Raw genomic sequence first — 15131 nt, 5'->3', positions numbered from 1 at the left:
CCGCCCCAACCCGATTAGTCCCGCCCCGATTCGCCCCGCCTCGCCCGATTCGCCCCGCCCCTCGAATTTACGCCACGCCTTCGTTGCCCTTGGTTTCTGTTTGTTGACTTCCGGGAACGCTGCCGTCGCAAATGCCTAGAGTATCGCCGTGGGGGCACGAGGGGCTTCCGGAGCCCGAATTGGAGCTATGGCGCTGCCTTAGGCCCAGTCGAGTTGCCCCTATCGTCTTCCCGGCTCAGAGGCAGTCTCCCTTTGTCGCTCCTGGCATGGTGGAACCTGAGGAGGTGGTGCCCGGTGAGTCGCGCCCGCAGTGGTGGCGGCGGGCCCAGAGGGAGGGTCTGCGGAAGGGCGGGCAGCCAGGCCCCGCCTCCGGGCCGGCCCCGGCGGGGGACAAGCCCGGGCCGCGGCCGCCCGAGTGGGGCCGGAGCTCTGGCCGAGCTCCCGCGAATGATTGAGGGGGAAAAGGAAGGGAGGGACCTGAGCGGGAACAACGGAGAAGGGGGTGCTTGTCTTTTTCGTTATTTTAAAATACGCTTTCGATGAGTTTCTCGAAGGCACGGGCCAGTTTGTATCTCTCTCTAAACTTCCCAAAGTACCTCCTACGAGGTCCCCAGGATCCAGTTATGTTTTGAATGCCATAAAGAGTGGGTCATACTAGGGCTGGAGGTAAAAGGATGAGGAAAACGACTTAGAGAAAGGGGTCGAGGAGGGAACCGTTAGCGAGTGATTTTTAAAGTCTTTTTTCCCTGAGTTCCAAAATACGTTTGGCATTGTGACGACATATATACGTTACCGAATACAAGCTCTAACTGAAATAGACGTTTCATGAAGCCGTGCTTATTCGAAGCACTTCGGATGCGCCCAGATCTTTTCTATAATACAGTCCTTTAAAAATGGTCATCGTGACCCACCAAATTGACTTTCTGCTCCACTACTGGGTCATGACTAACAGTTTGAAAAGAAAAAAACCACTGGATTAGAGCAGAATCATGAATTCACAGAAAAAAAGTATTGCATTTTCTGCCATGCTATTGGCTCTAACATAGTTTCCTGCCCTCCTAGGGTTCACAGCTTAGTGACGGATACAAGAAAGTAAACAAAATGACAATACCCATACCATTTGACAATAGAAGCCAGGGGGACAGAGCAGAACCACCAAACCCTGACTTGGAGTGAGGCTGTTAGGGAGGGTTTCCTGGGAAGCCAGAGCAGGACAAAACAGTTAAAAATTATTCATTCTAGGGAAACCCACAGCCTATTCTAGAACCTGGCCTCCCAAATCTCAATTATCAGAACTGAGATGCCTCACAGTTATTCTCTAAAGGTTTTCCATGTGGCTACTCTCTTGCACATTAATGTTTATTATTAATACTTATGTTCACTATGTTATCCTTTCTAGTACCTATTAGTTTCTTTATGTGTGATCACCCTCCTTGAGGTTTCCTCAAAAGTTGGATCTGGCTTTGGGTGTGTGCGTGCGTGTGTGTGTGTGTGTGTGTGTGTGTGTGTGTATTTAAATGATTATTGTGAACTGATACGAGTTTTGGTTCTCCAAATGGTACTGGACGAAACTTCTTGCATCCTCGTGATGCTAATGATGAAACTCAATACTGTCCTGTTTCTTTGTGTGAAGAAACAATCCTCAGTCAAGGGTTAACCAGTGTGAGTAGGGCACCAACTGTATCAGCTCATTCCAGGGAGCAGATGGTCCACCTGGTGACAGCAGGACTGTTAGTAGTCAAGGATTACCCTCCTTGTGATGGTATATGTCTTAACTTTGCACCAGTAACTGAATAATACATATTTAATTTAGTAGATGTCATAAATAAAACTAGAATGAAGTCTGAGGAGTAAGACTGAATTAAGGCAGAGGGAGGAGGGTGTAAACAGTGTTATAGCGGAGGCAAAACTATCATGAGGTGAGGAATCTGAATAAATTATTGAAAAAATATTTTAGCAACAGGCAACATAGTAAAAATTGTAAAATAGAAACTATCATATATTTGCAGATTCGGGTGCTGTGTTTACATTTGGAAAAACAAAATTTGCTGAAAATATTCCCAGCAAATTCTGGTTTAAAAATGATATACCTACATATCTTGCATGTGGAGATGAACATACTGCTATTGTTACAGGTTAGTATTAAAATCCTAAATGAGGATAGTAATACTTAGAGAATCCTAAATATTATAGATGTGCCGTGTTTTAAACATATTGAAAATATATAGAAAGTGTTGGGGTTTTGTATTTTGCCAAAGAATTAACAAATTAATCTCATCAAGAGTCTTTTAAATTTTAAGTTTCCTTGGTATATTTAAATATAATTTTTACACACACAACCTTTTTGAATAAATCTATTTTATTATAGCCATATAATCAAAAAACTGTTAGCATATAATCTTAGAAATTCTTTTATAACTAACAGAATCTGGCTAACCTGTTTCAACATGGAAAACAATGACACCTTTTAAGTATAACATTTTTATTGCTTTGTGATGACTTCATCTCACATTACTTTATGTTGAAAATGCTTCAATTTATTATTTCTTTTTCCTCTCCACCAGGAAATAATAAACTTTACATGTTTGGCAGTAACAACTGGGGCCAGTTAGGATTAGGATCAAAGTCAACTGTTAGCAAACCAACGTGTGTCAAAGGTTTGGGGTCTTTTTTTCTTTATCACTTTAAATATGTAACAAACTATATAAAGTAGTTTTATATTGATTGTGTACTCCTTTAATGTCATATTATAAGTAATAAAGCCTTTAGTTTTTTATTTTCTGATATTTACTTGAATATTATTGGCATTTAACTTTATTTTTTATATGATACTTAGAACTACTTTTATATATTAGGATCTAAAAATCACATTGATTTTAAACCTAGAGGCCATAAAGGAAGTAATGATTCTATAGTATTGCACTTGAACATTTTTTCCTTGTTTGTAAATCCACTTAAATATTACTATCTTTCTATATAAAGAGAACAAGCAATGTAATGTTAGAATTTTGAGCTCTGTCTCATTTGTTAGACTTGTGGACGTCATGGTTCCTTGTAGTTGCTGGTTTTATAAAACATACTTGACCCTGCTGTATCTAGTGAGTAGATGTACTGAACAAAACACCAAGACTAGTGGTTGATTAGTACTAGTGATCTTATAAGAACAACAGGACAAACTATTTTAAATCAGGACTGTCCTAGAAAATAGGGAACATATAATACCTTTACAAAGCTTTCTCGCTGTTATGTGTAAAGCTTCTGTTTAGATATAACCTATGAGCATCAACTAAACTTGAATGACGATAGAAATTCCTTGGGATATGACAAGAGCAGTACTTTATCTTTCTGGCTAAATTTTTAATTTCAGCTTAAAAATTTCAGTGTAATTTATCATACCCATGCTATTTATAGGTGTTGCTATGGAACTTTTAAAGTACTGTACTTTGTCAAAAAATATGTATTGGGCACAGTCTACTAAGCGGTTGGGTATATTCATGCCTATAATTCTTCCTCTCAAATGTCTAATAGACAAGCTAACAGGATCGTCTAGATGACAAGATCCTTGAGACCAGGGATTCTGTCTTAGTGATTTTTGCAACTGCTATGCTAAGCACTTCAGAGATGTTCTATAAAGGTTTTTTTTTAATGTGTAAATGAATAAATGTAGAACTTTAACATAGGTGTACGCCTATGAATATTGGACTTACAGTGTTTCATTGAGTGAGGTAGAAGGTGAACGTGATGATGGTGATGGCAGATTAGGTGATAGAACAGGTTGGTAAGGAGGCAGTATAACAGAATGCAATAGATCTCCGCACATATTACTTACCTTCAGAGTTTTTAAAAATACATAGCTGCCTAGGCCTTAGCTTAGACCTTCTGACTCATTCTTCAGGGATGGGGCTGAGCTATCTGTATTTTTCTCAGAGATCCAATGGTTATTATGATGCACAACTAGTTCTAAGAACTTTTGGTTTAGTAGTTTGGAAATCAACTTTGGAGTCAGACAGGCCTGGGTTTAATTTGCAATTCTACCACTTAGTTACCATTTGACCTATGTTATTTATCATTTTCATAACCAAAAAATATTTTAATTGTCATATTTTTAGCCTTAAAACCTGAAAAGGTGAAATTGGCTGCCTGTGGTCGGAACCACACCCTCGTTTCAACAGGTATGGTATTCAATCTGTATGACTTCCTGCCCAGTGTGAGGACTGAGGTCCCCCTCCACTACATTCGTAGCTTTGTAAAATTAATAGTAATCGTACCTTGGCAACAGTAAGATTAGGACTTTTTAAAAATGTAAGTGCTTAGTACACTTGTTTGCCTTTGAAAATATGCAGATAAATGTTAAATGGCTGAAGAAAAAGCTTGTTTTCTTGGATTATGTCAAGGGATAGCATCTCCTTACCTGTGTGCACATCTCAGGGGCTGATTGTTCCTGATCTTACTCTTCCTTCTTCTTTTCTGAGAGTGAGTGGGAGCCACCCCCACCCTCACATCCACCCCTACTGATGGGAGTCAGCACAATTTCAATCAAAATCCAAACAGGCTCTGTGTGCGTGTGTGTGTGTGTGTGTGTGTGTGTATGTGTGTGTGTGTGTGGTGGGGGGCGGGGTAGTATATGTAGAAATTGACAAGGTGATTCTTAAGTTTAGATGGAAAAGCGCAGGACCTAGGCTAGCAAAACAGTTTTGAGGAGAACAAAACTGGAGAACTAGCACTATCTGATTACAAGACCTACTGTAAACCTGCAGTAATCAAGCCAGTGTGCTATTAGTGAAAAGATAGACAAAGGTTAATAGAGCATAATAGAGTACAGAAATAGACCCACATGTATATGCCCAACTAATATTTGACAAAGGTGTCAAGGTAATTCAATGGAGAAAAGGTAGTCTTGTCAACAAATGCTGCCGAAACAATTAGACACCTGACCACTGAGCAGTCCTTCTTATCTCCTTTCCTCCCCACAACAGCTTCTGTCTTCAGGCTCTTCTCACTGCCTTGGCTCCTCCTTAGCTCTCTGCCTGCATTCATACTTTCCCTTGCTGAAATGTCTTTTCACTTACTCAGATTCTTATCTTTCAAGATGCAGCCATATGTCTTACTTCTTCCATGGAGCTTTTTGTGACTATTCAACTTTTTACTCATGTGGTTTTCTGAACTGCTTTAAGCATTTCACCAACTCTGGTTGGCTCCATATGTGTTAAATTGTGTGGTCCAATTCCATGTGGCCTCGTAGTAGCTTCCATTTAAAAGCTAGTCTTGTTTCCTCAGTTAGGTTTCATTTTTAAAAATATAATATCTGATTTTAAATTTTTACTGATTCAGGCTGATTTTTGCCCTCAGTTTCCCCTATGATTTAGCAAGGCTTTAACTTCATGTGCACTTTTATGACATATATTGCTAATTTTTAATATGTGTATGTTTCAAAAAGTCTTCATTACTTTTGAGCTTACTGGCGTGATATACTTCTTAATTAAGAAAATAATTAACAAACATTTATATAGTGCTTCCAATGAGCCAAATGGTGTTCTAACAATTTTATAAATGTTTACCAATTTAATCTTCATAACAGCTCTATGAGGTAGGCGCTATTATTGCCCCTGTTTTGCAGATGAGGAAAAGGAGACACTGAGAGGCTAGGTATAGCTTGCCCAAGGTCACACAAGCCAGAATTTGCACTCAGGAAGTCTGGCTGTGGAGTCCTCTCTCCTAAATGCAATGCTATACTGCCTTCCTACTTAGCTAGAAAATTAAAAGAATTAAACAACATAGATTTTTCATGTTTCTAATTATATTCTTCTTGGATTTGCCTCATTTTACTTATTTGTTACCTATTACATCTTAGCTTTAATAGGTATGGAAGTTAAAATTAATGAACCATATCACTTTTAAAATAGTTTGACTTGGATTGTAAACTAATTTGGAAATTACTTTCCTCTTTTCTGCTCTGAATTAATCGAGTGCTGCATGAGTAAGAAAATACATTCCACACATTCTGTGCATTTCAATTGCTACTGGAACTCTAGAATCATTTTTTAAATCTCACAAAAATGTATATATAGCCTTGCTTGTTTTGCTTTCTTTCTTTCTTTTTCTTTCTTTCTCTCTCTCTCTTTCTTTCTTTCTTTCTTTCTTTCTTTCTTTCTTTCTTTTTTTGATGATGGAATGAAGTTGTGTACCAAATTATAGGATAATGTCAGCTTTCAACTTTCTTCACTGTTAATCGAGGAAATAGCTGGTATACATTGGTCTGCTTATTAAGATGGTGACTATAGTATATTGATGTTTTCTTTTCCACGTGCAGAAGAAGGCAAAGTTTATGCAGCTGGAGGAAACAATGAAGGACAGCTAGGACTTGGTGACACTGAAGACAGAAGCACTTTTCATCCAATTGATTTTTTCACATCCCAGCATCAGCTTAAACAGCTCTCTGCTGGATCTAACACTTCAGCTGCACTAACCGGTGAGACATTTTTCCATTTCAAGCTGGTGCACATCCCTTTTCTTTAGACCAGAATATTACCAATTCAGTAAATTGAAGACACCATTGCCATTTAGTTTTCTTTCATTGACGATGTGTTTTCAGGATGCATTTTAAGTAGAACTTTAAATCATGACATACATTATAATTTTATGCTTATTTAGAGTTAGATGTCAACTTACATTTTGAAGGTGATTGTTAAATAAATTCTAAGTTATGCTGTCTATCTACTTATTTAATATTGTTAAATATCTTTATTGTATGTTCTGAAAATTATACTTGCAGCTTTAATGAAGTTGCTGTCAGAAACATCATAGAAATCTGTTGGATATATGTTGTTGAAATACAGTTTGTAGCAGTCATTGCATCTCTCTGCCTCCCTATCAAAAGCCTGTATGAGAAACAACTTTAACATTTGGAGCCAAGATAAACCTGGTCTCGTTGAAGAAGCTGCCAGTGTGCTTCTTCGTCCCAGTCCGGAGCGCTGTTCCTCTGGCTGTTAGGAGCCAGAGTCGGCTCCATGGCTCCATCCCTCAGTTCTGTCAGCGTGTACAGTTAGCATTTTGACATTCTTCTCCTGGTTCTTATTTTCAATCTGCCTTTTATTTGCCTTATTATTAAGTTCCTTCAAAGGTTAAATTTTAAAAATTAATTAAAAGGTAAATAAATAAGTCTAGATGATTTTTTTAAATTAAAGTTTATCGGGGTGACAATTGTTAGTAAAATTACATAGATTTCAGGTGTACAATTCTGTATTACATCATCTATAAATCCCATTGTGTGTTCACCACCCAGAGTCAGTTCTCCTTCCATCACCATATATTTGATCCCCTTTACCCTCATCTACCACCCCCCTATGATTTCTTTCTAAAATAATTTTTCTAGGTTAGCTTTTTCTGACATCGAAACCCTGCTCAAGAAAGAACATAAGTTAACCTGTATTTGAGATGCTATATATCTCCTTTTTCTCTGAAGCTAAATTACATGTTTTCAAGTATAAATTGTAAAACAAAAGGAGGGGATACATTTATTTTTTTCTTTCTTTAAAGCATTTCCGCAGCGTTCTCAGAGCCAGCTCTTCCAGGCCATGGCGACCTGGGACTTGTCATTCAGTTCAGACTGCTCGAAAGGATAAAACCATTTTCTATTTAGAGACATTAAAATAAGAAAAGGTTATTATAGGAAAGGACATTCTGTCTTTGCTATTGAGATAAAAATATGGACAGGACTAAAGTGATTTACATCAGGGTATTCTCTGTCCTTTATTGTTATAGAAGCATTTCATAATGGAAATTGAACTCTTAAGTAACTAGCTGGTATAAATGTCTTAGTAGTACTTTCTTTCAAGACACATCATTTTTCTAAATTAAAAAATAAATGGGCTGTTGGAAATATAATTACTTGATAGCCCTGCCACTTTTAAAACTTTTTTTTCCTCCTTGTTTTCTTTATAGAGGATGGAAAGCTTTTTATGTGGGGAGATAATTCTGAAGGACAGATTGGTTTAGAAAACGTTCCTAATGTGTGTCTTCCCCATCAAGTGACCGTTGGAAAACCTGTCGCCTGGATCTCTTGTGGATATTACCATTCAGCTTTTGTAACAAGTAAGAGAGAATATCTTGGATTCATCATGTTATCTCCCATTTCTAAGTTATTACTAAATTGGTAATAAAATGATAGGCCATCCTACAGTTCCATACAGATAATACCCATGGTAGTCCTTGTAATGAAATAATTTGGTCTGTTTTAGGTCACAGTGTTTCTCCATTTCAATAATGAGAGTTTATCGTGTCCAACTCTCTCTGACATGTTAACTTTTTACATGACTATTATGTATATTAGAAAAAAACAAAATTTTTGTGCTCGAAATCCTTCTAAGTTTCTTAGACTCTTGGCATGAAAAACGAGACCTGTGGGCTGCTTTCCCCTGGATCCACTTGCCCCTGTACTTTGACCTATTCTCCTCTTGTTCTGATCATTTTCTTCTATTGTTTCAATAAGTGAGGCATATACTTTCACTGTGGGTACAGGAGTGAAGACTAGATGGAAAGGAAGCGAGGTCAGTGTGGGATACGATTTCTTTGGTGAGACTTTTCTCAGCATCCTCAATGTCTCTCTTTCCTGGGCTCACTGGCAACTTTTTTTACCTTGGTTAAAATATTTGAAATGTTGGACTTTACTATAATCTACATTGACACTAGTAATAATAGGAGAAGTACAATCATGGCCTTCCATCTTATTGATGGTTTTTCTAATAGTAATAACACCTAGAGGAAATAGTTTTGTGGCCCCTGTTAGCAATCTCTCTAAATCTTTTTTTAAAATTTATTCCTTATTCCACGTACCTCAGATTCAGTTTTAGGAAGTGCCAATTGACTGATCCCAGTGCTCCCCAGGTTTACCAGTGAACTGGTAGCAGGATGGTACCAAGAGAGGGTGAAATCCTGCTTGGTTGATATTGTTCAGCGCTGTATCAGCTTGTGTCTTGAACAAGCTGATAATCGGTAAATATTGTCCAGTGAGGGAGCGAGTGAAGGAATGACCAATTGATTGTGTTCCTTGGGGCAATACCATCTACCAACTTACTAGTAACTTTAGGGCTCCTGGGGTGGTTGTAGTCTATGCTCGCTTTGTTCATAAAGCAAAACAAAAAGGAAAAAGACAAACAAAAATCTCAATCAAAAGCATTGTCTTTCTTGGGTTCTAATAAAACTGCCAGAATCACTTTTATGACTAAACTGTGCTTTAGTCAGTAGAGGAACAAGTGGAATTGTTCCTCTTAACCAACGCATTAAATTGCGCTTTTTTGGTTTGTTTTTTTGTTTACATGCCTTCAAAAAAAAAGAGCTTTGTTGAGATACAGCTCACCTAGCATACGATTCACCCATGTTAATGTACAAAGAGCAGCATGAATTTCTAGATAGAGGTGAAAAGAGACTCATGTGGACTCAGTAACTCATTTCACATGCGAGGCAAAAGGCATGGGAAAGGGCAGGGGCTGCCTTGCTGGGCACCTCCCCTGTGCCAGTGTTTGCTAAATACTTCTTAGAAAACTGGGATCGAGAAAACTTCATTTTCTGTACAGATCAATCCAAAACATCAGTATAGCTATGTTTGCAGTTTTTGACCAAGTTTATTATTATTATTAAAGTATAGTTGGCATACAATATTATATTAGTTTCAGGCTTGACCAAATTTTAAGTGGCGCATACCATGTGTGTTTGATGCCCCACAACTTCCCTAAGTTCTGTGATTTGCTAAAAGGACTCCTAAGCTTCAATAGCAGGTTATACTCGCGGCTAACAGTTATTACAGAGCTAAAGCAACAGTAAAAGAATGTGTATTGGCAGAGTCCAGAGAGGTTTGGCATAGGCTTCCTCATCCTTCCTCTTCCCAGGCCACACAGGACATGCTTCCTCTTTGGCAGCCAACTTTAGGGACATGTGTGTAATGCCTCTGCCCGGGGAATCCCACGCTAGTCTCAGGGTCTGAGGCTTTTACGTGGGGTGCAGGTCATGTAGGTACATCCGGCTAGCAACTGGCCACAGCATCTGAAACTCAGGTCCCTCAACGGTGAAACCAGGTGTACCTCATCAATGTTGATGTTTGTGCAAAGCAACCCTAAGAAGCTAAGACGTTATAATTCATTGCTCCAAGTGTATACAACAAAATCATCGATCACTAACGTAAAGAACACTCCAAGGGCCATATTCCCAGTGATTGGTCAGTGGTCAATCTTGGAGGTTGGTTCTCTTGGTGGTTCTCTTGGAGACACGTAGTTAATCAGCCGCAAGACCTGCTGTGTTACCTCTTTCCTCACACCAGTGGTGATATGTTCTGTGTCATTCTTTAAATTATATATTTACAAAGGATTTTAAGTTGCTGCTTTATAGAACTCAGTTCAGTTCATAGAAATGAATAAAGAAATCCTACTTTCAGGAAGCTCGTGGTCATGGTACGGTAAGTGTAAAAACAGAAGCAAATCAATAGTGTTGGTATGGACAAGGCAGTGATGAAATGTCACTGGTTCCTTGATAAGAGAGCCCTTCTGGAGGAAGTACCATCTCACTGAGTAAAATCTGTTATCTTAAGACTATACCACATATTTACTCACATAAGTGAGTTTTTTGAAACAAGTTTTATAAAAAGCAACTCGTTTATTCAACAAGTATTCATTAAACGCTCAGCATACTAGACACTCTGCTAGGTTTTTGGAATACCATAATGAGCAAAACAAAATCCATGTCCTTATGTGGGCTGCATGCCTGGTCATTTTGTTTGATTAAAAGGAAGTCAAAGAGGTAAGATGGTCTCTCTTTTGTGAAACAGCTGAAATAATTTTTAGTGATGGTCATGAAGTATTCATGAAGATTTTGGACTAGAATAATCAAGGGGAAAAGAAAATCTGGCTGTATTTACTCACCATACAGTAAAAATATCTCAAGAAAGTTAAAATTGATTAAGTTGCCGTTTCCTAAATTTTTTATTGAACATGAAAACCTGTACTAAAAAGACCAGTATCTTGTTTATATTTATGTCATCATTGATCACTGTTCTTTTCCTTTAATAGTTGAGGGGGAACTGTATACATTTGGAGAAACTGAGTGTGGGAAGTTAGGTCTTCCCCAACAGCTGCTGATGAATCACACAGTGCCACAGATGGTGCCTGGAATTCCTGATAAAGTGATCCAAGTAGCTTGTGGCGGAGGGCACACGGTGGTTCTCACAGGTATGTGTGGACCCTGCTGCCCCGTTCCTTGCTTTCTGTAGTCGCTAACGAAAAAAAAATGTGCTATTTTTTAACATCTGATTTACCCTCTTAAGTGATTTTTAAGTGTACAGTGCTATACAGTATTATCTATAGGCACAATATTGTGTGGCAGATCTCTAGAACTTACCTTGCATAGCTGAAACTATACCCTCTCCCAGCTCCTGGCAACCACCATTTCAGTCTCTGCTCCTACATTTCACTATTTCAAATAACTCATATAAATTGGCCTTGAATCTTTTATTGTTAAGATACCAACCTTTTATTTCTATAGTTAATATACATTTCTGGCCTATGGAAGAATTTCTTAACTAGAAAAAAATGAATCTTGTTGAATTGGTTTTGCTAATAACATAATTGATATTTGTATGATCTTAACACCTTAATGGCAGCAAATGACATGGTTTTTAGCTCATTTTCAAGGACAAACTGTTTTACATATATATACATTTTCCATATATATATTCCATATTTATCTAAAATTGATGTTATTTTTTCCTGAAAAATTTTCTTTTGGAAAGCCCCCTTTCCATGCTATTTTCCACAGTCATTGGTAATTCTTTTTTTTGTGATATTCACCATGTATAACTTGGTGACTTCTCTGTGATTTTTATGTTCTGTTATAGTAATTCATTAAAAAGTGCTAAGATTTTAAATTACAGAAAATTACAGATAATAAAAGGAAGTTAGAACCTTAATAGTAATGTCACTTCTGAATTTTGTGTTTGGTGTGACATGTCATTTCTCAGGATTCTAGTCAATATATTAAAATATACTTACACTTGATATATTAAAATATACTTATACTTGATAATATGCTTACTAAATTGATGTTCCCAAATTTGTTTAGCATTAACTTTATTTTAGATGAGTATTGTAGAGGTAATATAGTTAGGTAGTGAATTATGATTTTTTTTGGTTGAAGATAAATGAATGGTTTCTGAAATTGCCATTTAATCTTCAGTAACCCGAGGTTCGAAGTGTTCCAGACACATTTTGAGTAATATCCAATTCTCAGATGATATGCTTAATGTCCCGAGGTAATTAGGCATATTTTTAGATTTTCCTCTCTAACATAGCTTTCCCTTGACTTCGTGTTCTAGTCCCAGTCATGCATATTAAGCTATGGTTTCCCAGAATTACAATTTCCAGATGGAGTCTTTTTCCAAGTTAGAAATAATTTTTTTTCAAGGCCTCAACTCTAAATTTGGAAATAATTCTGAGGTTTAAGATTATTTTTTTTTGAATTTTTGCTGACAAAATAAATTTTCATATATTTTCAGAAAAAAAATTTTTTTTAAAGTTCTTTAACATTTTTTTTAAAAGATTTTATTGGGGAAGGGGAACAGGACTTTATTGGGGAACAGTGTGTACTTCCAGGCCTTTTTTCCAAGTTAAGTTGTTGTCCTTTCAATCTTAGTTGTGGAGGGTGCCATTCAGCTTCAAGATGTTGTCCTTTCAGTCTTAGTTGTGGAGGGCGCAGCTCAGCTCCAGGTCCAGTTGCCATTTCTAGTTGCAGGGGGTATAGCCCACCATCCCTTGCAGGAGTCAAACTGGCAACCTTGTGGTTGAGAGGACGCACTCCAACAAACTGAGCCATCAGGGAGCTCAGCGCAGCTCAGCTCAAGGTGCCGTGTTCAATATTAGTTGCAGGGGGCGCTGCCCACCATCCCTTGCGGGAGTCGAGGAATTGAACTGGCAACCTTGTTGTTGAGAGCCCACTGGCCCATGTGGGAATCGAACCGGCAGCCTTCGGAATTAGGAGCATGGAGCTCTAACTGCCTGAGCCACCGGGCCGGCCCCCACAGAAAATTTATTTTAGGAATTAAACTGAAATTAACCTTTATAAATCATCTGAAAATTCATTCTATAGGCAAAAATGCAACTTGTTATGTATTTTCTCTAGTTTATACAAAGATTAGAGAAATTTATTAGGTGATTGAAGGTTATTCTGAAGTATACAGATGTTGATTATACAATAATAATGTCATTCAACCATACATTATAAAATATTTTCATATAAAATGAGCACCAAGATAATCCATGATACTTTTAATTATACTTAAAATAAAAATTGCACTTAAGTGTGTTGTATTTTCTTAACAACATTATCGACATTTATATTCCTGTGGACTTTCTTTTGAGGTTTAAAACCATATTTTCAGAAACTGATTGTTTTTTCCAGATTTTTACAGACTTTGGGATCTCACAGACCAGTAAAGTTTTTATATTTTAGTGTGTTTTTTTTTTGTAAAAATATGTGGACCAACAGTATTTGCCAACTTCTGATTTGCATTTGGCTAAATGGGGACATTGTAAAAAAAATGCAGTCTGTTTTTACCATTTTATCATGAAGTAAGGGGCATTTTCAAAACAATAATTAAGCTCTTAATTTAATAATAGAAGACATACCCTTAAATTGTATAAATTTATTTGTGTGGAAAATTCACTACTTTGCCTATTTTTCACATTTCTCTGTGGACCTGTGAGAGCTTTATTATGAGCCAGCCGTGATGAAAAACCTGTATTCTGGAGCACAGTGTGAATAGAAATATTAAATATTTAGTTCTACCTGATGAAGAAATAGACCTGAAGAGTATATTGACCATCAATTTGACTAAGTACCTAACAGTTATACAGTACTTTGCAAGACCTGTAAGGATAGAATAGCTAACCATCTGTTCTAGATTATTCCCTTCACTAAAGAAAATGGCTTGTGTTAGATGCTTTTATGGGCGTCATCCCTACCTCTGTTTTTTCTTGTGTCTGTAACTCTGATCTTAAAATCTATTTCGCTGTCATTCATTAAAATGCTTGAAAGATTTAATTTACTAAAATAATTCAAAGAACTAATTTAAATTAATTGTTGATGAATTTATTTAAAACATATTTAAATGTGACTATGATAAATTAGAAAATACAACTACTGGTTGTAGTGATGATATTAGTTTCTCCTTAGAATTGGGGAAACAATGGACTGGTGTTGAGAAGTTGTCAGATTGGAACTTGGGACACACTAAGTGACGCAGAGTGGTAGATATCATTGTGTATGTCGTCCACAGTAGTTACCAACAGATGAGAAAGTCCTGGTTATAAGATGGGGTCCGTAATGAAATCTGAATCCCAAGGAAAATAAGAATTTATCTTCACTTCTCCAGATTACCGTATTTTGCCATGTATAATGTGCTTCCGTGTATAATGCGCACCCACATTTTTGGCCCAGACTTTCAGGGAAAAAATCTTTCGTTTTAATTTTTTAATTCAAATTTCTGTTTGTTTACATTTAGGTACTTGTTTTTTGTATTATAAAGGAATTTTAGCATTTATTTTTTAACATTAAGGTACAAGAAATTTTATGTACCAGTAATAAATTTACGATACATACACATCATAGAAGGCCAAGAACTCTTTGTCGTTGCAAGTTTGTTGTAAGTTAAAAAAACCAATTATCATATTCCAGGGTATTATTTTGCATATGGATATTGTTATTGATTTCTAGAGTTACACTTTTAACTCATAAGCATAAATGAAAGAATTAAAAACATTTATATAGATACAGAATTAATACTACCCGTGTATAATGCGCATCCTTATTTTTTCTCTTTTCCCCCCTTCCCCCCAACTCCGAGTCAAGCCGTTGTGCTCAGTCTAGTTGTGGAGGACGCCACAGCTCACTGGCCCATGATGGTATTACGATCATTGCACTCGGCTGTACCCGGCTGAGTCAGTCGGTCGCTGGCCGCTGGGTGGCCGCTTACTACAGCTCTCGCCGGCTTCCGGCCACTCATGGCAGCACAGGATAGCTTACGCCTGCCGCTGGCTTCTCATGGCACCCCAGCTCCAGGTCGAGCTGTTGTTCTCAATCTAGCTGTAGAG

The 15131-nt window shown here is 37.4% G+C and overlaps 1 protein-coding gene across 3 annotated transcripts in view; it reads left to right on the top strand.

Annotated features, from left to right (window-relative positions):
- The first annotated feature begins 66 nt into the window (after window positions 1-66).
- Window positions 67-15131, top strand: part of RPGR (retinitis pigmentosa GTPase regulator) — a 58255-nt gene continuing 43190 nt past the window's right edge. For 2 of the 3 annotated variants that reach the window (XM_074323552.2, XM_019747893.3), the window contains exons 1-7: window positions 67-294; window positions 2010-2135; window positions 2565-2657; window positions 4110-4172; window positions 6311-6469; window positions 7942-8091; window positions 11058-11216. In XM_074323552.2, the coding sequence (XP_074179653.1) occupies window positions 132-294; window positions 2010-2135; window positions 2565-2657; window positions 4110-4172; window positions 6311-6469; window positions 7942-8091; window positions 11058-11216 (913 nt within the window). In that variant the 5' untranslated portion in view covers window positions 67-131. The remainder of the gene's footprint in view (window positions 295-2009; window positions 2136-2564; window positions 2658-4109; window positions 4173-6310; window positions 6470-7941; window positions 8092-11057; window positions 11217-15131) is intronic. The other variant, XM_074323551.2, reaches the window with a different exon arrangement.

The sequence above is a fragment of the Rhinolophus sinicus genome, chromosome 18, assembly GCF_057876585.1.
Source record: "Rhinolophus sinicus isolate RSI-liver-muscle chromosome 18, RSI-T2T, whole genome shotgun sequence".
Classification (NCBI taxonomy): domain Eukaryota; kingdom Metazoa; phylum Chordata; class Mammalia; order Chiroptera; family Rhinolophidae; genus Rhinolophus; species Rhinolophus sinicus.
This window is presented reverse-complemented; position numbering and strand designations above follow the sequence as displayed.